General features: G+C 47.2%; 2 protein-coding genes across 2 annotated transcripts in view; one reads left to right on the plus strand and one right to left on the minus strand.

The window, feature by feature from the left end:
- Window positions 1-8,426: 8,426 nt before the first annotated feature.
- The window catches only part of SMAD9 (SMAD family member 9), a 232,923-nt gene continuing 219,875 nt past the window's right edge, over window positions 8,427-21,474 (plus strand). The window contains exon 1 of the mRNA XM_078657189.1: window positions 8,427-8,557. The gene's annotated coding sequence lies outside the window, so the exon portion shown is untranslated. The remainder of the gene's footprint in view (window positions 8,558-21,474) is intronic.
- LOC144771649 (uncharacterized) lies at window positions 9,434-14,966 on the minus strand. Its single transcript, XM_078656008.1, has 2 exons — window positions 14,332-14,966; window positions 9,434-10,769 (listed from the first exon to the last, which is right to left on the minus strand). Exons 1-2 carry the CDS (start codon window positions 14,600-14,602, stop codon window positions 10,120-10,122), a joined length of 921 nt encoding a protein of 306 aa, XP_078512134.1. The 5' UTR covers window positions 14,603-14,966; the 3' UTR covers window positions 9,434-10,119.

A 21,474-nucleotide genomic window follows, 5' to 3' on the forward strand; every position in this document is an offset into this window, starting at 1 on the left:
GTAAGAGCCCTTTTACCTCTCCTGAGCTCCAGAGCTTGGAAATGTCTGTTTTCAGTTTGTCTATTTGTAACCTGGCAGATAAGTGCAAGACTAATGTATGTTACCAAACCCCCCTTTGATCTTCCACTGTTTGACGAAACTGCTGGTGAGAAAAAGCTCTGATAGCCCTCAATATGTACGTTTTCTTCTTCCATCCATGTTTCTTGGAAGCACAAAACAGTGAATTTCTTTATGAATGAAACCCATGTAGGATCTTTTACCTTAGTAGCTAGTCCAGCTACATTCCAAGATAGGAATTTTATGATGCTAGGTGGTGCATAGCCTGGGCCTGCTGCCTGTATCGTATTTAGAGTTATAGATGAAACTTGATTACCTCTATCTGTCACTACATCTGCATGCACTTCACTATTAGAGGGCAGAGAATTTACCTCACTGGAGGCAGAGTTATAAACTTGGGTGGTGGAAACTAATAAGATAGGCCCGTTCAGTAACGGTGTGTTTTTAGGATAAGATGCTGACAGTTCTATTGTGCTAGTTTCTTCTGACTCTTGGGGGGAAATTGGTGCACTCTCTATGTTAATGCTCTTTCTTATATTCGGAGGTACTATCCGGTTTAATGACTCAGGATGGGCAGATAAGGGCAAGGATGCTGTTTGTCAATCAATCGCATCCAGGTAGTCAGGAGCTTGGAAAGCATCAAATCTATTTGAGATGGGGACCCCATATTGCGTATTTAAGTGGTATGGGTGTAAGAAATCTCGTTGTTGTGTGTGGGGTAATATCTCCCTTCTCTCTTGAAATATTGGAGGTTGCTTATTTGGCCTGTTCTCCCATGATAGTTCCTGCCTTCGGTATGTGAAATCTGTTGAAATGACCTGGCCGAAATACCCCGGGGTTTCCCTGGGTCGATAATGAGGTGCTGGCTCAAACATCCCCCCTGACCATAGAATGTCTGTGGTTTTATTGTGTTATATCCCGAGATGTTGGAGGGATAAAAGTAGCTTAGATCCATCGTACGGATCAGGCTATTTGTCACATCATTTTTCCAGCTAGTGATAAAGGTAGCCGCACGACTATCTCCAAAGTTTACCACTATACAATCACCCTCTGTCGATTTGAATCTGGTTCCCACCCAATCTACCCTTCTCACGTGGGAGATGTGACCGTTTATTTGATGGGGGATCGGTCTGTGTGTGGTCAGCCAGTGGCTCACCTTATTTTTTAACTCCACGTGGGATTCTGTCCTCTCACCGACTAATTTAGGTACACCAATCATAACGATGGTGTATGGGCTAGATTCAGGGGGGAGATTAATGTGTAGGGGTCTTTTAAATGCCGCTGGTTTTAACGGTTTATCCCCTACTGTGTTTGTAGTTGTAGGCAGATTTGAGGTTTTAGTATGACACGGCGGCTCTGTGTGAATTTTAACTGATTTGACAGGGGAGCCCTCAGCGGCCCATTCGCTTTCATCGTTTTCAGTTTCAGGCGAAATAGGGGTACTAATCGGGGTTTTGGCCACTATGTGTGATGTATTGATAGCTACATGGGAATTTGTTATTTGATTTGTAGAAATTCTATCACCCTCATGATTTAGCAAGGGTTGATTAGTGGCGACATTTTGTATGACTCTCTTGGCCCGTACATTTTTGGTGCTAATCGAGCCAAGAGAGCTACTTGCTGGCACAAAGGAGGAAATTGATTTTGGTGCTTTCAATATTTTTAGCATACAGGAAGAAGCATCGTTTTGGGCTCTCTCAAATTTCCCTAAAGCCTTCTCAATATTGACCACTCTCTCATTGATGGGCGACAGGAGAGACCTGACCATCTTTTCTATTTCACTCAGAAGGGAGTTATTTGATATCAATGACTCGTCTGACTGGCTTGGCTGGTGTTTTGCCATGTTTATTTGCACCAGCTGTTTTTTGCATAAAGATGAATCTAGGCCTTCATTAGATGATATTAAGGCCGGAGTTGTGTTTATAGAACGTTTAGCCAGTCTAAAGTTTGACCAGATATCCTTGGCTAAGTGTTTATGTTTAATTATTGGACGATGAATTTTTCTCATAAAAGGTTTTGCTTTATGTTTTTTCCTACGTTGCTGCTTTACAATTGAGGTGGCACAACTATTGTTAGGGATAGGTTGCGTTGTAGATGATAGTCCCTCCACAAGTACATCCACTGGGACTAGAGAGACTGTGGGCGGGAAACAATTGATCTCACCAGAATTACTAATCCTAATAGGACTGCTATCCCTGCTGTTTACTAAAAAAGGAGAAAACAGATCTGATGGGGTATTGTCTCTGGTTTGGGAGCTTGGGAGCCCAGTAAACGATAACATTAATATTGACTCTTGGGAGTTCAATGTATTGTCCATGATGTTTGTATTGTTAGTTGTGTGCTGTGACATTTCGGGAAAGCACAAATCTGGAGTTACTGAAAGACGTCTCTCAGTGTTTTGTATGGCATCTGCCACTACGCCAATCGTCTTCTGGAGCATAAGATCTATGGCGGTTAAAGTAGGTAGTGGCGTTTTAGAGACATTTTTAGTTCTGGTTGTAGATCTTGTAGACACTGGAGTTTTCCTAGTGCTCGACATCCTTTGGCTAACAATAGTGAATGATATCTACTAGATTGAATTTTAATAGATAGCTAAAAAATATGTAAAAAGCAGAGTTCACCTTAGATGGTATGTGCGCCACAAGATGTCAGGGAGGTGGCCCGTCCCGGCCTCCTCGGACCCCTGAGGGCCACAGAGGGCCCGCCCTTTGCCCGGGCTTAGCCCTGCGCGGCCCCGCGCGCTCCCGCGATGCGGGAGATGTGAGCCGTTTATGAGCGCCTCCTGGCGCGCTCCGCCTCTACGCGACTTCCGGTCGCGGAGGCCGCTGGGAGTTGTAGTTACACTCTCCCCCTCGCTAGGCAGCACTGATGGAGGGAGGCTGCGGCGGGGGGAGGTGACTCGCAGCGGTGGAGCAGCGGCGAAGGCGGCAGTGGCGATGATCTGGAGGGTTCTCTGGCAAGTTTGATCGGCGGTTTTCAAATGATGGCAAAAGAGATTTTACAAGCACCCGCTCCACAGCAGGTGTGAGCCGTTTATGAGCGCCTCCTGGCGCGCTCCGCCTCTTCGCGACTTCCGGTCGCGGAGGCCGCTGGGAGTTGTAGTTACACTCTCCCCCTCGCTAGGCAGCACTGATGGAGGGAGGCTGCGGCGGGGGGAGGTGACTCGCAGCGGTGGAGCAGCGGCGAAGGCGGCAGTGGCGATGATCTGGAGGGTTCTCTGGCAAGTTTGATCGGCGGTTTTCAAATGATGGCAAAAGAGATTTTACAAGCACCCGCTCCACAGCAGGTGTGAGCCGTTTATGAGCGCCTCCTGGCGCGCTCCGCCTCTACGCGACTTCCGGTCGCGGGGGCCGCTGGGAGTTGTAGTTACACTCTCCCCCTCGCTAGGCAGCACTGATGGAGGGAGGTTGCGGCGGGGGAGGTGACTCGCAGCGGTGGAGCAGCGGCGAAGGCGGCAGTGGCGATGATCTGGAGGGTTCTCTGGCAAGTTTGATCGGCGGTTTTCAAATGATGGCAAAAGAGATTTTACAAAAATTACTATTCCAACTCCAAAGAGTGCAACAGTAGGGAAAGACTTGGATAGCGTAGAGGTAAAAATTACTATTCCCACTCCAGAGAATGCAACAGTAGGGAAAACGTTGGATAGCGGGTGGGTAAAAATTACTATTCCAACTCCAGAGGGTGCAACAGTAATGAAAACGTTGGATAGCGTAGGGGGAAAATTTACTATTCAAACTCCAAAGAATGCAACAGTAGGGAAAGCATTGGATAGCGTAGGTTGAAAAATGACTATTCCCACTCCAGTGAGTTCAACAGTAGGGAAAGCATTGGATAGCGTAGGGAGAAAAATTACTATTCCCACTCCAATGAGTGCAACATTAGGGAAAAGTTTGGATAGCGTAAGGGTAAAAATAACTATTCCAACTCCAAAGGGTACAACAGTAGGGACAGAGTTGGATAGCGTAGGGGGAAAAATAACTATTCCCATACCAGAGAGTGCAACAGTAGGGAAAGCGTTGGATAGCGGGTGGGTAAAAATTACTATTCCAACTCCAGAGTGTGCAACAGTAAGGAAAGCGTTGGATAGCGTAGGGAGAAAAATTACTATTCCAACTCCAGAGGATGCAACAGTAGGGAAAGACTTGGATAGCGTAGAGGTGAAAATTACTATTCCCACTCCAGAGAGTGCAACAGTAGGGAAAACATTGGATAGCGGTTGGGTAAAAATTACTATATCAACTCCAGAGGGTGCAACAGTAAGGAAATCGTTGGATAGCGTAGGGGGGAAATTTACTATTCAAACTCAAAAGGATGCAACAGTAGGGAAAGCATTGGATAGCGTAGGTGGAAAAATTACTATTCCAACTCCAGAGGGTGCAACAGTAGGGAAAACGTTGGATGGCGTAGGGGGAAAAATTACTATTCCCACTCAAGTGAGTGCAACAGTAGGGAAAGCATTGGATAGCGTACGGGTAAAAATTACTATTCCAACTCCAGAGGGGGCAACAGTAAGGAAAGCGTTGGATAGCGTAGGGGGGAAATTTACTATTCCAACTCCAGAGGGTGCAACAGTAAAGAAAGCGTTGGATAGCGTAGGGGGAAAAATTACTATTCCAACTCCAGAGGATGCAACAGTAGTGAAAACTTTGGATAGCGTAGGGGGAAAAATTACTATTCAAACTCCAAAGGATGCAACAGTAGGGAAAGCATTGGATAGCGTAGGTGGAAAAATTACTATTCCAACTCCAGAGGGTGCAACATTAGGTAAAACGTTGGATAGCGTAGGGGGAAAAATTACTATTCCCACTCAAGTGAGTGCAACAGTAGGGAAACCATTGGATAGCGTACAAGTAAAAATTACTAGTCCAACTCCAGAGGGTGCAATAGTAAGGAAAGCGTTGGATAGCGTAGGGGGAAAATTAACTATTCAAACCCCAAAGGGTGCAACAGTAGGGAAAGCATTGGATAGCGTAGGTGGAAAAATTACTATTCCAAATCCAGAGGGTGCAACAGTACAGAAAACGATGGATAGCATAGGGAGAAAAATTACTATTGCCACTCAAGTGAGTGCAACAGTAGGGAAAACGTTGGATAGCGTATGGGTAAAAATTAATATTCCAACTCCAGAGGGTACAACAGTAGGGAAAGCGTTGGATAGTATACGGTAAAAATGTACTATTCCAACTCCAGAGGGGCAACAGTAGGGAAATCGTTGGATAGCGTAGGGGTAAAATTACTATTCCAACTCCAAAGAGTGCAACAGTAGGGAAAGTGTTGGATAGCATAGGGGGAAAAATAACTATTCCAACTCCAGAGGGTGCAACAGTAGGGAAAGCTTTGGATAGCGTAGGGGAAAATATTACTATTCCAATTCCAAAGGGCGGTAAAAATTTACTATTCCAACTCCAGAAGGTGCAACAGTAGGGAAATCATTGGATAGCGTAGGGGTAAAATTACTATTCCAACTCCAAAGAGTGCAACAGTAGGGAAAGTGTTGGATAGCATAGGGGGAAAAATAACTATTCCAACTCCAGAGGGTGCAACAGTAGGGAAAGCTTTGGATAGCGTAGGGGAAAATATTACTATTCCAACTCCAAAGGGTGCAACAGTAGAGAAAACGTTTAATAGCGTAGAATGTTATTTTAAAATACTTATAAATAATGTTTATATTTAAAATATTTTATAATTCATTTTTTTAATACATCAACATCAATTAATAACTATTATTAATTAATAAAACCAATAACATTTGAATAATTAATTGACAATAAATTAACAACAAACACCAATAAATATTAATTATTAAATATTACTCACCAAATAATAAATATAAAAAATAAAATATTTATCATAAAAATAATATATTTATTTTAAATTTAAATCACAATTAAAAAATAATAAAGAAACAATATACAAAAATTAAAAAAAATCAGAAAACGTTTACCAATGAATTAATGATTTTTTGTACTGATTAAAAATTATTTACAAATTACAAATATTAATTGCCAATTAAATAAATTAATTATGTTTTTAAATAATTAATTGCCAATTAATAATTAATTAATACACTGATTATTCATAACAAAAAATGTATAAATAATTAAATATTTACAATTAAATTACTTCCCACCCAATACCCCTATAAACCCACAACACGCTCCAGTACTAAAACATAACATTTAATTTAAATAACATTAATTACCAATTAAATAATTAATTTATCAATTAAAATAATTAATTGCCAATTAACAAGCAATTACAAAATAAATTATACATAAAATAAATATTTAATTACAATTAAATTACTTCCCACCCTATTCCCCTATAAACCCACAACCCGCTCCAGTACTAAAACATAACATTTTATTTAAATTAAAATTAATTACGAATTAAATAATTAATTAATCAAATAAATTAATTTCCAATTAATAAATAATTACAAAATAAATTATACATAAAAAAATCATTTACAATTAAATTACTTCCCACCCTATTCCCCTATAAACCCACAACCCGCTCCAGTACTAAAACATAATATTTAATTAAAATTAACATTAATTACCAATTAAATAATTAATTTATCAATTAAAATAATTAATTGCCAATTAATAAGTCATTAAAAAATTAATTATACATAAAAATAATCATTAATTATTTACAATTAAATTACTTACCGACCTATTCCCCTATAAACCCACAACCCGCTCCGGTACTAAAACATATAATTTACTTAAAAATGTATTTATTATTATATAAAAATAATACACATATAATATAAATTAATTTTAATATTTAACAGAAACATATAACACATACATAATAAAAAACATAAAAAAATACAAATATCCATATTAGTGACATCGAAATTAGTCACATCGATATATATGCTATCGATATTACTAACTTCGATATTAGTGACATCGAAATTAGTTACATCGATATATATGCTATCGATATTACTAACTTCGATATTACTTACCTTAGAGTCGATCTTCTGTCCTACGATATTCTTGACATCGATATTCTATACCTTCGAAATTTCATACACGATATTTTGGTAGGTCGAAATATAAAACTCGATATTTTGACTGTGTACCGGACAGAATGCAGAACAATGTCATACATTCACCAGAGTAGAGATCTGGGTCAAAATCCATCGTTTTTTTGCTCACCATGCCATTCCAGTTTGGACCCAGCCATATGCAAATCAGTCTTGACCCTGCGCCCAATGGGAACAGTCCAGCCCGAACTGCCAGGCCAGGTCTTCCCTGGACTGGATACAAGCATACTAGGACCGGATTCACCCCTCTTCAGCCAGGATAGCTTGATTTCCAGCGGCATGGAGAGCCCGGGACCCACGTCTGAGCATAGCCACTTCCACCTTTTCCTCTACCTTTAACCACCCCTACCGTCCTTTAACCTCCTCTCTTAGTCCCAATTTGTCCTGTATCACTCTCTCCTCCCACTCCATTAAACTTATTAATCACTGGGATACAAAGTCCAACAGTGCATGGTGTTATTGCACTATACTGTCACCTTTCTGGGCTTGGTTGCATCTGTAAAGGTTCAAATCACTAATATACCATCACAATTCTACTATATTTCTTATTTCTCTATATTGTGTCCTAACTTCAAAAGGATTATGCCCCAGCAATACTAAACTAGATTAAATAAATCAAGCATGTTGTCAATCAATAAATCAGGCGTTTGTTAGGCGCGACTGTTGTCTTGCTTCATGTGTACAAGTGTGCACTAAAATCTACTTAGGGAGAACTCCGGAAGACTTGGGCTGCGAGTTGACATGGACTGCTCGGCTGTGGGCTGTGGCAGGCAGAAGTGATGCTTTGGCATTAAAGCTCCGTCAGTCAAGTTGGCGTCCAAGTTGCCCGTCCGACCGAGTTGACGGGATCAAGCATCCCAATACAGTGATTTCGGGGTGGGAGCCGTAGCCTCCCCAGCACGAGTGAGAACGATACCCACCGACTGCAGGCTATCTTTAACCACACTCCCCTTGCTTGTAGCCACGAGGCGCGCGGCAATGCTCGGGACTGTGTCGCGCGGGCGTGGGCTTGGTTTTGTTGACATTAAGACGTTATTATCACATCTTTCACCTTCCTCTGCTTGAACTCTGTGCCCGCGGCGCTGCTCCCATCCCGGCTCGTGGCTGCCCTCTCCCCGGGCGAGGGAGTCTGGTCATCCAGCCCCGCTGCGAGGGGCGCGCCGGCCCCCGGCTGCCTGCGCAGGGGGAGGGGGTGAGTCAGGCGCGTCCTGGGCCGCTTCCAGGTCGGCGGCGGCGGCTCACTGATAGGGCTGCGAGGAGGAGGAGGGGGCGGAGGAGGCTGGCGGCTCCAGCCTGGCTGACGCCTGCCCCAGCCCCTGCAGCCGTCACTCCCCGCTCCCTGCTGCTGCTGCTCTGCCGAGGCGCCGGGGACAGGCAGGCGGAGAGGCGCGCAGCCAGCACCGGGCTGAGCGCAACACCCAGGCGCAGCGAGAACCGGAGGTAAGAGTACTCTGAAGGCAGGACCTGAACCCACCCTAGCCGGGGGTCCCCGGCCCGAAATAGAAAGGGGTGGTGAGGACAGGGGCTCCCCAGCCGCGTCTGCCCCATGACCAAACAGCGCGCAATCTCATTAGACGGGCAGCGGTGCGCGCACTGCAGGGCAGGACCACTGTCATCAGGGACAGGAGTCCTGGGAGTGACAGGATACTGCCGGGGGGAAGGGGGCAGAGGAACATCCTGTCTGTCAGCTGAGAGCGCAAACATGTCAACATTTGTGGAAGGAGATTGCAATGTGCCTCTCCTCGAGATGAATGAAGAAAACACGTCAATTTGTGGAAGGAGATTGCAATTTGCCTCTCCTTGAGATGAATGAAGATAAAAAAGTTAGGATTGTGAGAAATCTAATTCTTATTAAACAGAAAGTCACTTCTTAAGAGTGGGGGCGCGTGTGGGTGTAAACAGCTGATAACCAGGGTCATATCTATCAATTGTGCTGTGGCAATTGGCACCGGGGGTGCGAGGGACCCACTTTATCAAAGTTAGTGTTTGTGTTTTTTTTTACTATCAAACCAGGGGTTTGGGATGTCTAATGTCCTTGCTTGCCTTAGGGCCACTGCAGTGCAGCTTTGCTACGACATTGCTCCTATCTTACTTTTTTATAAGCACTGCATAATGCAGTTTTAAATCAACGTAGTGACCTCTCCCACCAGAGACGTTAGCAACGACTATACCCACTCGCGCAAGAAAACATTGTCCACACCTTCTTTTAGGAGCAAGAAAGGCCACTTTTATTTTAGGACAGGTGCATCATCAATATCATAAACATATTCATTATTTATTTATTATTTACATAATTCAACTCTACAGTGAGCCTACGAAACCTAAATCCCAAAACCCCGAACAAACTCCTGCCTACTAACCCTAGCCTACCCAACGCTACCCTTCAGGATGGCCAACCCGCTCCAGGCTGCCCACCCCCACTAACAAAAACCCGCCTACAAAAGAACAAAGGCACCCATCCTAACAGTGGCAAACCTACCTAAACTAAAACAGTGCCTAGAGCACCGCAAAAGAACAAACCCAGAAATAAAGAAAGAAAAAGAAAAAAGAGGGAGGGTGGGTGGGGCAAAACAACCTCCCTACACGCCTCCCGCCACGCAGTTGCTAATCCCCGCCTGACTTCCCCTTTTCAACCCTCTGCTAATCAGCCCCCCACCTGTTGATGTTCCTCGCGCGAACCTGCCCAGGGAGAGACCGGCTCGCGCCTGGCTCTCCCTGGGTCCCCCCTCGCGCAAGAAAACATTGTCCACACCTTCTTTTAGGAGCAAGAAAGGCCACTTTTATTTTAGGACAGGTGCATCATCAATATCATAAACATATTCATTATTTATTTATTATTTACATAATTCAACTCTACAGTGAGCCTACGAAACCTAAATCCCAAAACCCCGAACAAACTCCTGCCTACTAACCCTAGCCTACCCAACGCTACCCTTCAGGATGGCCAACCCGCTCCAGGCTGCCCACCCCCACTAACAAAAACCCGCCACCCAGGAAAACCTTTAGCGTTTTCCTGCCCCACCTAAAGGAAAGGAAGGAGCACACCACAACTGTACTTGAAGAACCTTGCTAATCAAGTCCCTGAGTTCAAGGAGGTAAAAAGAGAGGCCCAAAGCTGAGAGATGCACACCGTCCTCACAAAATAAATGATGTTCAGATACTTGTAAATGATAATGGTTCAAACTGTATATCCCCCAATGTTGACAAAAAAGGCGCATTGTCCTGTTCACTTTCCGTCTAGCCTTTTCCAGGGCAGAATGGGTCCGTGCCCCACGCCAGTGCAAACGGGGCACAAACTCAGTCCATATGAGCATGGTGCTCTCCCATGTGGTTCGGATGATTTCCAGGTCCTGCTTCATTAATTTTAACAAGGTCAGCCCAGAGAGAGAAACCAAGTCATTCTCTCCCAAATGTAGCACCAGGAGATCCGGAGGGCCCCCCAAACACTGCGAAACCAAAGCAGCCAAGGCGGGAAAAAGCCCACCCCAGCGCATTCCCCCTGTTCCATGCCATGAGACTTCATGTGTCATACTGTTCAGGCCAAGTGATCTCCCACAAAGCTGGCTGGCAGCGGCTAAAGCTGCTCGTTTAATAAAAGAGTGCCCCAGTATCCACACCCTTCTTTTGCATCCGGCGACTGATAGCCAGGGACCTAGGAGAGAAAGAAATGTTAGACCAGCCAAAAATGCACTATTTCCTCACATACTTTTCACAACACTTGGAACGCCAACGACCAATGCGTCGGATCTGGGACCAGTCCCACCCCAGGCGGGCGGCCTCCGTCGCCGCACCAATTCTGAAGGAATGGGTACCAAACTGAACAGGGTCCTTCCCCAAACGCAACAAGACCTTACGTAATACAGCCAACAATTGAGATGCCACTATGGGACTACCATCCGCATGACAAAATATGGACCCCTGTAGAAAATGCGGAGAGGACACAAACCCTTCCCATTCCCCAACCGGGCAACATGCAGAGACCCCACTCCTACCAAGGAACACCCACTTACCCCTCCCCATCTGGTCGGTTTTGGATGCCCGCAGCCAAAGTCGCACTCTGTCACTTTCCAACACCACCTCACCGCTGGTCATGCCTACCCTGCCCCGCAACCCCAGCAACTCTGATGCCCGAAATGCCCCAAAGAACAACCACACAAAACACAAACGAAATTTGGCACACTCAAAAGCATCATGACAACACACCTCCAGTTCCGGCAACATCAACTGGAGCAATTCAAACGTCACGGGCTGCCGGAGCTGCTGACCCCCAGCCCGGAGCCTGGCCAAACCTTTCAACAATTTACGAACCAACACCCCCCCAACCGGATCCCTCCCCCACCAAAGCTGTCCATAAAAAGAAACCCCAGCCAATTTACCCGAAATGGTAGTGGGCGCCAGGCCTTTGTCCGCCAGATGTAAAACAAACTGCAAGATGCATTGTTCATCAGACCAACCAGCCCTGAACGGCCCCATCGAAACCTTGCAAAACTGCAGAAACTCAGACCAGGCTTTCACATAACCCCGCCTGGTGGATTCAGCCACAGAATTTTCCACCAAGTGGTGAACCCTCAATCCCCCAGGTCCCATACGTACTGTGGGATCGGTGTTGGTGCCAGGTCCGCCCCAGGAGCTAACTTGCGGAACTCGGACCACTGAAAGCGAGACAAAGAGTCAGCGATGCAATTAGAAGTACCAGGAACATGCCGCGCTTTAAAGACAATATTCAGTTGCAGACACCGCAGCATGAATGCGCGCAGGAGCCGCAAAACCCGCAAATCGCGAGCCTTTTGGTGATTGACAAGGTGTACTACAGCCAAATTGTCCACGTGAAACAAGACGGAACGATTCTGAAACTCATCCCCCCATAGGTGCAAAGCAACCAGCAGCGGGAAGAGCTCCAGAAACGCAATGCTGCGACCCTGATCCTTCCAGTGCGCCGGCCAGCCGGCCGCGCACCATCGACCTTCCCAAAATATTCCGAATCCGTGAGCCCCTGACGCATCAGTGAACAACTGTACTTGCCACACCATGTCCTCATCCGCAAAAAACAAGGACACGCCATTAAAGTCTTGCAGAAAACGAAGCCAGACAGTCAAATCGGCACGCACAGCGGTGGTAATGCGCACCCTATGATGGGGAAGGCTTGCTCCGGACATGGACAGACCCAGACGTCTGCAGAACGTCCTGCCCGCCCGAACAACCCGGCAAGCAAAATTGAGATAACCCAACAACTTCTGAACAGTTTTCAAAACCACTTTCCGCTCCCCCAACACCAGATGTATGAAAGCAGACATTTCCTTCACTTTAGCCACAGGCAGTCTCGCCACCATAGACAGAGTATCAATTTCGATCCCCAAAAAAGTCAGGGACGTACAGGGACCCTCTGTCTTGTCCGGCGCCAAGGGGACACCCAATTCCTCCGCTAGAGCCTGAAAGATGTTCAAAGCCGACTGACACTGCCCAGAGCAACCCTCCCCAATGAAAAGAAAATCATCAAGGTAATGACAGACCAACGCGTGGCCACTGACAAAAGTGAATCGCCACTGCAGGAAGGTACTGAAGGTTTCAAACAGGGAGCATGACACTGAACAGCCCATGGGCAACACCCGATCCACGTAGAAACTACCATCAAAATGCATTCCTAACAGACTGAAATCCCAAGGATGAATGGGCAATAGCCGGAAAGCCGACTGAATGTCGCTCTTCGCCAGCAAAGCCCCAACACCAGCCGTGCGCACGAGCCGTAAGGCATCGTCCACCGAAGCATAAGTGACAGTTGAGTCAGCTGGATCAATAAAGTCATTGATTGAGGAACCCTCGGGCCAGGACAGGTGATGAATAAGACGAAACTCCCCTTCCGCCTTCTTGGGCACCACGCCCAGGGGTGATACAATCAAGTCAGGCAGGGGACAATGCACAAAAGGACCAGCAATCCTACCAGCCGCAAGCTCTGCATCCAGTTTCTTCCGCACCACATGTGGACTCTCCTTCGCAGACTTCAAATTATCCGACCACCTGCCCACCCTGGGTCCCTGATACCCAATCCGAAACCCAATTTTGAAGCCCCAAGACAAAATCTTAGCTGCCTCAAAATCCGGATAATCCACCAGCCAGAGGTCGAGAACCTCCTGCCTAATAGGAGTAGGGGCCCTTGTAAACAGACTGATGGTGCTGCCCCCTGCCCCCAGAACCCCGTCCCTGATCACCCCATCTCTGGCCGGGAAAACACTGGGTGAGGGCGTGCTTCCCTCCACACTGTGAACACTCATGTTTATACCTGCAAGCGGGTCTGTTACAGGAACCTCTGTTAAAATGCCAGCAAGTGCCAGAAGCGGCTGATTGACCTCTGCCCCAAACCCCCGCCCCAGACTGAGCGGGGCGAGCTGAAAAGGGCCGATAAAACACAGGTTGCCCGCTAGCTGTGTGGGTCGTAGCAGGAGGGTTTGCCGATGCCATCCATTGCAACCATAACTCAGAGTCAACCGCACCCCACGAACGCTCAGGAAAAGCGGCCATGCGCGCCCTAAATTCGTCATCGTAGGACAACCAAGCAAAGCCTCCAAAATAACTGTGAGCCTTGCGGATGACATCTGCATATTTAAACATGTCTATCGCTTTCTCAGGATGACGTTGACAATAAACGCTGGCATAAATGAGAAAGGCCGAAGTCCAATTCTCTATGGACTTCGGAACGCGAGGCCTCCGAGCCAATTCTAATTCCTCCTCTTTCGACCCTTCTTTTGCCTGGACATCCCTGTGGAGAAGACGAAAAACATCTACAAAAGCCCCAGACCAGATCAGATTCTTTGTTTTTTCAGATAAATGGGACCCCAAGGGCATCCCCACCCCAGAATAAGGCAACTTTTTCGGTAGGATACTATCCTCCGTTACCCGAGTGGCATCCACCCCGCCATCCCCCGATATAGAAACTTCTTTTGCAACTTGCACAGTAGAAACATTTGAAATTACGGGCCGCTCAAGCCTCGGTGCCAGAGCGACTCGCTCAACCACAACCCCATCACCCGTACCACAGGATCTTGTACTCTTAACCGGGAGACTCTCCCTAGGTTGCACATTTGAAATTACGGGCCGCTCAAGCCTCGGTGCCAGAGCGACTCGCTCAACCACAACCCCATCACCCATACCAACAGATCTTGTACACTTAACCGGGAGACTCTCCCTAGGTTGCCACACTGACCACCACCCATCCTTACCTCTTGGTAACTGCTCCGACTGCTGGGCGACGGCCCCACGATCCCGCTGAGAAGGTCCAGACCACACTGCCCCTCGTACACCTGCAGGGTCCGCTCTAGACTCCTGCAAAACACGAGAAACAGTGGGTTGCCCCAACCCACCCCCCTGGGCCCGTGCTGCCAAAAGCCCAACATCTTTGTCCCTCAATTCCCCCTCTTCCAACTCATCATCATGAAAACTCCCACCGAAAGCTGCATCAGAAAATTCAACTTGATTACTTCCACTGGGCATAGCCCCATCACCAATACCCCCATCATAAAACTGCCAATCAATGGTCTGAAAGCTTTGTGGACAGAAAACTGTAGAAGAGGTATCCGCTCCAGATAGCCCCCCTGAAAGCCCACCACTGGAAACAGCCGTGGGGACAGTTCCCGGGCCCGTAGAAACTGCCAACAGCCGCCCAGCCGAAGGCGCAGATTGAAAACTGCTGCCGCTCAAGCCAGACGATGAAGGGTGCGCGACAACATGGTCCCTGAAAGCTGAACCGCAATTTTCCCCCAAGGGACGGCCCACCGACGCCAGACCATGGACACCTCCCGACCCAGTCGATTGACCCCCCAAGTGGCCACTTGGCCGCCCCCTGGGGACCGGGAACAAGGCTTGCCCCGGGTACTGGGGCGCCCCCTCGTTGAACAAACCCCTCATACCAGGAGCCGGGGGCGTGGGGATGGCAGCCCGAGGGCCAGGCAAACCGGCTGCCACAGCCGCAGTGGCCGGGGGGGGCAGCAATCTAGAGACAGTGCCCACTGGAACCACAGCAGGGGCAGGAGTGGGGACCACAGGAGGGGTTGGAGCCGGCAATGCAGCAGTGAGTGGCCCAGCACCGGCGTCACCCGTGTGCGGGGAGCCAACATCGCGGGGGGGGGCAGGGCCAGGCCCCAGCATGGCAGGAGAGAGCATAAAACACTGGCCATTAAGCCACAGGAGTGGGGAAACCCCCCCCGGAGAATTGGGCACCGTAACGGCAGGGACTACAGGCATACCGGCAGGGGGAGGGGTCGGCGCGTGCCCAAGGGAGTCCAGGCTCCGCCCCCGCTTTGGTTTAGGGCCCGCCTGCAGCCTCCCCGTCTTCCCCGAGACCAAGCCGCCTGAACGCGGAGCTTGACGGCCCGCAGAACGCCCCCGCCTCCCCCCGGGCGCCCCGCGGGAACCAGCACCAAGTAACTGGAATGCACATACCTGCTGGGGGGCGCCCGGGTCACCCGGCGGGGGCTCCACTGCAGCGACCGGCAAAACGAGCATGTGCCCGTCCGCAGGCGTGGCCGCCTCGCCGTCTTCCTCCTCCTCCGGGCCCGGGGTTAAACAAGCGTCCACGGCCCTGGAAACGCCCTCGGAAGCCTTGCGAGGTGGGCGGGCCAGTCCGACCCACGCCTCCGCTGGGACACCCGGCCGCAGCAGGTCCTCGCGCCCGGCATCGCAGAGGAACCGCACGGCCCTCCTGACCTCCTCCACGTCCTCCATGTGGTCAGAGAAAACCCAGGTACGACAAATACACGCCGCAAAACAACCTCCCTACACGCCTCCCGCCACGCAGTTGCTAATCCCCGCCTGACTTCCCCTTTTCAACCCTCTGCTAATCAGCCCCCCACCTGTTGATGTTCCTCGCGCGAACCTGCCCAGGGAGAGACCGGCTCGCGCCTGGCTCTCCCTGGGTCCCCCCTTCCACTCAACATGCTTTTAGAAGGTTCATTCAGATTGTGGCAATGGTAGTTTAGGGATGTTCTGGAGTGCCGCGAAAGGCGCTTCTCGCTCTCCGGTGGGATGACATGCCGCCGGGGACCCTGCACTGGAGAAGAGATGTTAGGGACCTGTGCTGGCGCAGGATAATAAAATAGCTCACGTACTGAACCCGGAACAGACGAGTTCGCATCGTTGTCAGTCGGTCAACGTTGCCAGGAGGCGGTTCTTTCCCTTCTCTCCACCCTGAGCAGAAAGGTTGGGGTTAGTTACAGACAAATACTTTGGAGGGATCAGGCAACATTGACGTAAAGTTTGATAGCAGGAGTCGGGGGTCTGCAGATACAACAAAATGCGTTTTTAGTCTCACAATTTAGTAGTCGAGAAATAATTCGCACCGAGCCCCGGCGTATTAGGTCAGACCCCAGAGATAACAAACTGTGGCTTCCTCGTAAAGTCTCAGTTGGTCTAATTAGGGGTCAGTATGACTTTGAAAGCTTATACGCTCAGGTCGTCTCTATATAATCTTTATTTGCTAGTTAGAGCCTCGGAGTCGGAGCAGAGGCGGGGTGACCGGGACCCCAGCCCTGCGGTTGGGACTGTGGTGGGACAGTGAGAGGCGTCTGTCCCCTCAGCAGGCACAGGAGTTGAGGACTGCGGGACCGACCCTCAATAAGGGCCCCCTCTCGGACCGCTGCCCCGCATGGAGCACCCGTGCGTTATTCCTCCGGCTAGGGAGGAAGGTGTCCAGTCACTCCCGAGTCCCTCTCCATCTTCAGCAGTCACACGAGTTGAGGCCGGCAGAAGGACCCTCAAAGGGCCGCCGTCACTGTCCGGCATTAGCCTCGCGCTCCTGTGCTAGCCGGCCCGGGAGGGGTCCCGGGACGGAGCAGTGGGTCGCTACGCCCTCTCCAGCAGGCTCGGGATTTGAGGGTGACCGGGGATGGGGACCCTGAAGGTGCCGCAGCCGCTCTGACAGCCGCCCAGCCCTGTGAGGTGCTCGGGTTACCGCGCGGGTGTCTGCAGCAGGCGGAGGGAGGGCGCGCACAGGAGACTCGCCGACGCCAGTATTGTGTTCAGGAACAAGGGGGCGGAGCCCAGGCGGTCTTTTTTCCCATCTCATAATTTGATTCGTAATCGAAACAGCAACAACACTAGGCCCCTCATCCCATTGATGTCGGATTATAACAAATAATGTTAAACTTCCAGAGGTCGGAGGCCGGTCCTTTTCTGATTTTAGGCGTGATTTGGCCGTTTTTTTTGTATTTTCGTTTTTTGTGGCGGGTGTAATCGCAGAGTTGACCTTGATTTGCGCAGGGGACTTGCACCTGCCAACAGACAGAGATGCTTGTTATGTCACATTGGAAAAATGCACCGCCTGTTCTTGAAGGACTTGGCTTGAACAGTAAAATACATAACTATGCGATAAAGTACAGCGCAGACCCATAATCTTATTTATTTGGCTATGAGATATTTAAATTCAAATTAATAGTTCACTTTAGTTTTATTAAACACATAAACATTACATTTTGAGAAATAACAGTCCACCCACGTAATATACTGGAAAGGCATACGTTGATATATTCTTAACATTGTTAAATTCAAGTCCTTAATTGTTTTTAGGGTGTTCTTGGCTTCAGAGCGAATTGTCCACTCATACACCATATTTAAATACAACATTCCAGCATCAAGATTTGATTAAGGGTTTATGCCGATCATGCACTAAGTATAACATAACATACATTGTTGTAAATGCATGTTATGTAAGCCACATTCAAAAGTTTTGAGGTGTATTTGGATTGGTAATCTGAGAAAGTTACAGCTGTCCTAGAATCCAAGAGATGAAAAAAATCCCTTAGATTTAGGGCTGACCATTCTCAGATGGGATCAGAATACAAAATGGAGGGCAAAATTATTACGTTTTGTTTTTGGGTCTATACAAAGTGCATGATTGCCAACACAGGACACTCACAACACTGCCAGTCCTTTCTTTAATAAAATAATCAAAGTGTAAAAAAATAGCAAAACTGTTTTGTGTTGTGGGGGTGGGTTATTATGTTTTACTTTAAGGGACAGTGTGGGGCAATGCGAAAGGAAGTGGGGAGCGTATTCTAAAGTCCTTGGCCTAGTAGATGCATACATGCATTAAGAAAATAATCAATACAGTATTACCAATAGGCAACTTTTCTACAGTGCAGCACTTGCACGGTGCTTGGCCTCTTGGCTGCGTTGGTTGCCTCAGTATGCATTCCTTTGTATGCTTGTAGTTTTCCTCAATCACGGGTCTCAGAATGGGGATCATGTCTTGTTTCCTTCCGCTAACCCTTGCAAGTAAGGCCAGTGTGTCTTATGTGACACTCAAGGTGTGCTATCAGTAACTACCTGTCCATGGTGTGGAAAGAATTGTCTGCAGGTGGTGTCTTTTCCCATTGGTGGGATTTCCGAAGGTGGCCAGGCCAGGTGCAACTTAAAAGTATAGGAGTTTATACAGTTATCCAAGTGTGTCTGCTACAATATAAGTGCTGTTCTTGCTCTGTAGATTTCTGTCTGCTGGTTGTGGGTTTTCCCAGTGGGGGTGGCTCCCAGTTGGTGAACAGGGACTTATTTTTTTTGGGACATTCCACCCATCAATTTTCACAAATATGGCATCTAATCTTTTCTGATTAATTTTGTGCATGTCTGTTTGTTTCTGTACATAGTTTGCCCACAAAAAAATAGACAAACAAAAGAAGGACCGCAGTTCCTAACCTTTTGACTTATGGGGACCTTTACAGAATCACTAATGAAAGCTGAGAATCCCTGCCTAAGCAATCTATATGTTTTGAACCTCAAAACTATAGACACAAATACAGAAACAAGTATAGATTGAACAAATGGACAATTTATGAATTTGTTTTAAATTCACACAAAAAATACACAAACATCAATATTTTAATTTGTATGGGAAGGCTGGAGCTTTTTAAAATTTGGTTTGAGTTCTAAAAGATGAAGCAATATACCTGAGTCTAGCATATCACTGTTTATTTTTTTGCTCCTAGTGCATTCTCTTTTTTGTCCATGAACACCAGCACTTTAATTGTGGCCATCAAGTGTCCATGCTAGAATATGTTTGCTGTAATGGTGCTGCTACCACACATCAGGCTAAGGATATAAACTTTATTTTTAGCCTGCAATTTCAAATTCGTTCAAATTTACAGAACATTTTAATCCTTTTAATTTCACATTTTTCTTTGTTATGTATATATACTTTATTACTCTTCTACGATTTCATTTTGTAAACAGCCGTGGACCCCATTATTATGCGTTGTGGATCCCCGGTGGTCAGCGGAACACAGGTTAAAAACTCCCGACTTAGGAAATAAAGCGCTTCGCAACAAGTACATGCATTGTTATGAACACAACAAACTTTGAGGCGCAACTCAAAATCTTCAGACTAGAATTCTTAGAACATATTTATAGAGGCACCAACCATAAAAACTGTGAAGCAGTTACAGCTCGGTTTTACATTTGAAAGACACATCTAGCAGCTTGAGTAACAAACATTGTGGCTGGTATAAACAATCTTGTGACCAGTGTAAATTTTGTGTGACAGTTATACACGTTATATATCCAATATAAATTTTGTCTGCCCAGCATAAAGACCAAAACTCTATCTAAAACACAGAGCAAATATAGCCTACCTCCAGTTCACAGTTTCAGATGCCAACCATTTTAAGGGTTAGTTCTGCTCATGTTTCGAAGACTGAAACATATACATCTGATTGTTTTCTTTGTTTATGAAGATCACATTTACATATTTTGGCATACTAAAGTGCAAGACGCAGGCCCAGCTATATTTCACTCTCAAAAAAAGAGCGATATCAAGCCTGCTAACAAAATTGGAATTCATTAGACCTGCAAAAACAAAAGACACAGGACCTGATTACGATTGTGGCAATCTGACTGTGGAACCGCTGTTGTGGTTGTCGGGAGAACGCCGCCAAGTCAGCAACATCCTGACAGCCGCAATACGAGTAAACCAACAGGCCGGGTAGTGTGCCGGCTGCTGCATGCTTACTTCGGCTCACAGAGTGAGCCTGAAGTCAATGCCAATGCACTGCAGCACCTGCACTGTAGTGCGCACACTGTTGCCAGGCACCATGTTGTGCATGGCACACAGTGCGCACACAACAGTGCAGGCATAGGGGGGCACAACATGTGCCCCAGCCACAATGGTCCGTTTGACAAAAGCACCTGGGGACCCTGTTTGGGGCCCTTCAATGCCTTTCCGCCCACCTTTTCATGGCGGGCCCCTGCCATGAAAAGCTCGGGGGAAGTGCAACTCGTAATTGGCACGGCACGGCGGTGCCAGCATTGGCACCACCTCAATTGCCATCTTTCCCCACCCCTGTAGGATCCAGGCGGTGGCGGTGATCGTGTGGTGGTCCGACCTCCACGCTCGTATTCAGGCAGTTGGACCGCCAACTCGGCGGCAGTATTCCTGCGGTTCCCGGACCGCCAAAATCGTAACAAGCCTATAGTTTTGATATAGCATCGCAAGCATTGGGCTGAGTAAACTAGTGGAGTCAGTTTAAACCAGAGGTCTCCAACCATTTGCATAACAAGAGCTACTTATGTTCAATGAAGTTCATCGCAAGCTACTACTATTATTAGTGTGTTATGGTGACCACATCGGAAAAGATTACATTTGTGGTCATCATATGCCATATTACCAGCAGTGATCACCTCAGTGCATTAGGCAGCATCGCTAACAATAATGGAAAAAGGCTTTGGCAATGTGGAACACCTGTACATAGTTAATGCATGCCAGCTACAGCCCCCTGGCATAAAAGTAATAATATCAATAGCAAATCTCCCCACATGATTTATCTCTCAAAAATCAGTTTAAATATATTTTGGAAATTCAGAGATTTTTCTTCAAACATCATCTTCTGATTTCTGAAACTACAGACATTTTTGTCTTGAACACACACTTCTGGCACATATACATTGATTCAATCAAGCCAAAGGTTCCAATTTAGAAGGCTTGGATGCACAGAAAGGAGCTACTTACAGGTGGCCGTAGAGCTACCAGTACCTCACGGGCTACTCGTTGGAGAATCCTGGTTTAAATTGATGTTATTTTTAGTTCTGCTACTGGTTATTCATCCACATTCTTAGCTGGAAGCACTTTCAATTTGTTTTCCAGTAGCCCTTGCTGGAAAGAAGTTTAGTTTATTTTGCCATCAAGGTGACTCAGAAAATTAGGAACTCATTGCTGATATTTGTGAGTAACCTGCAGGTCATGACTTCTCATCCAGTCTTGCCTGGTTACGTTAAGATGTGTATTTTACAGCTCTATGCGATGGCTAGTCTTTGGCAGAATGCACTATATGTAGAACAAATATCACTTATTGTTATCTTTTCCATAAATAATTTATTTAATA

This window comes from Lissotriton helveticus, chromosome 8, assembly GCF_964261635.1.
Source record: "Lissotriton helveticus chromosome 8, aLisHel1.1, whole genome shotgun sequence".
NCBI classification, from domain to species: domain Eukaryota; kingdom Metazoa; phylum Chordata; class Amphibia; order Caudata; family Salamandridae; genus Lissotriton; species Lissotriton helveticus.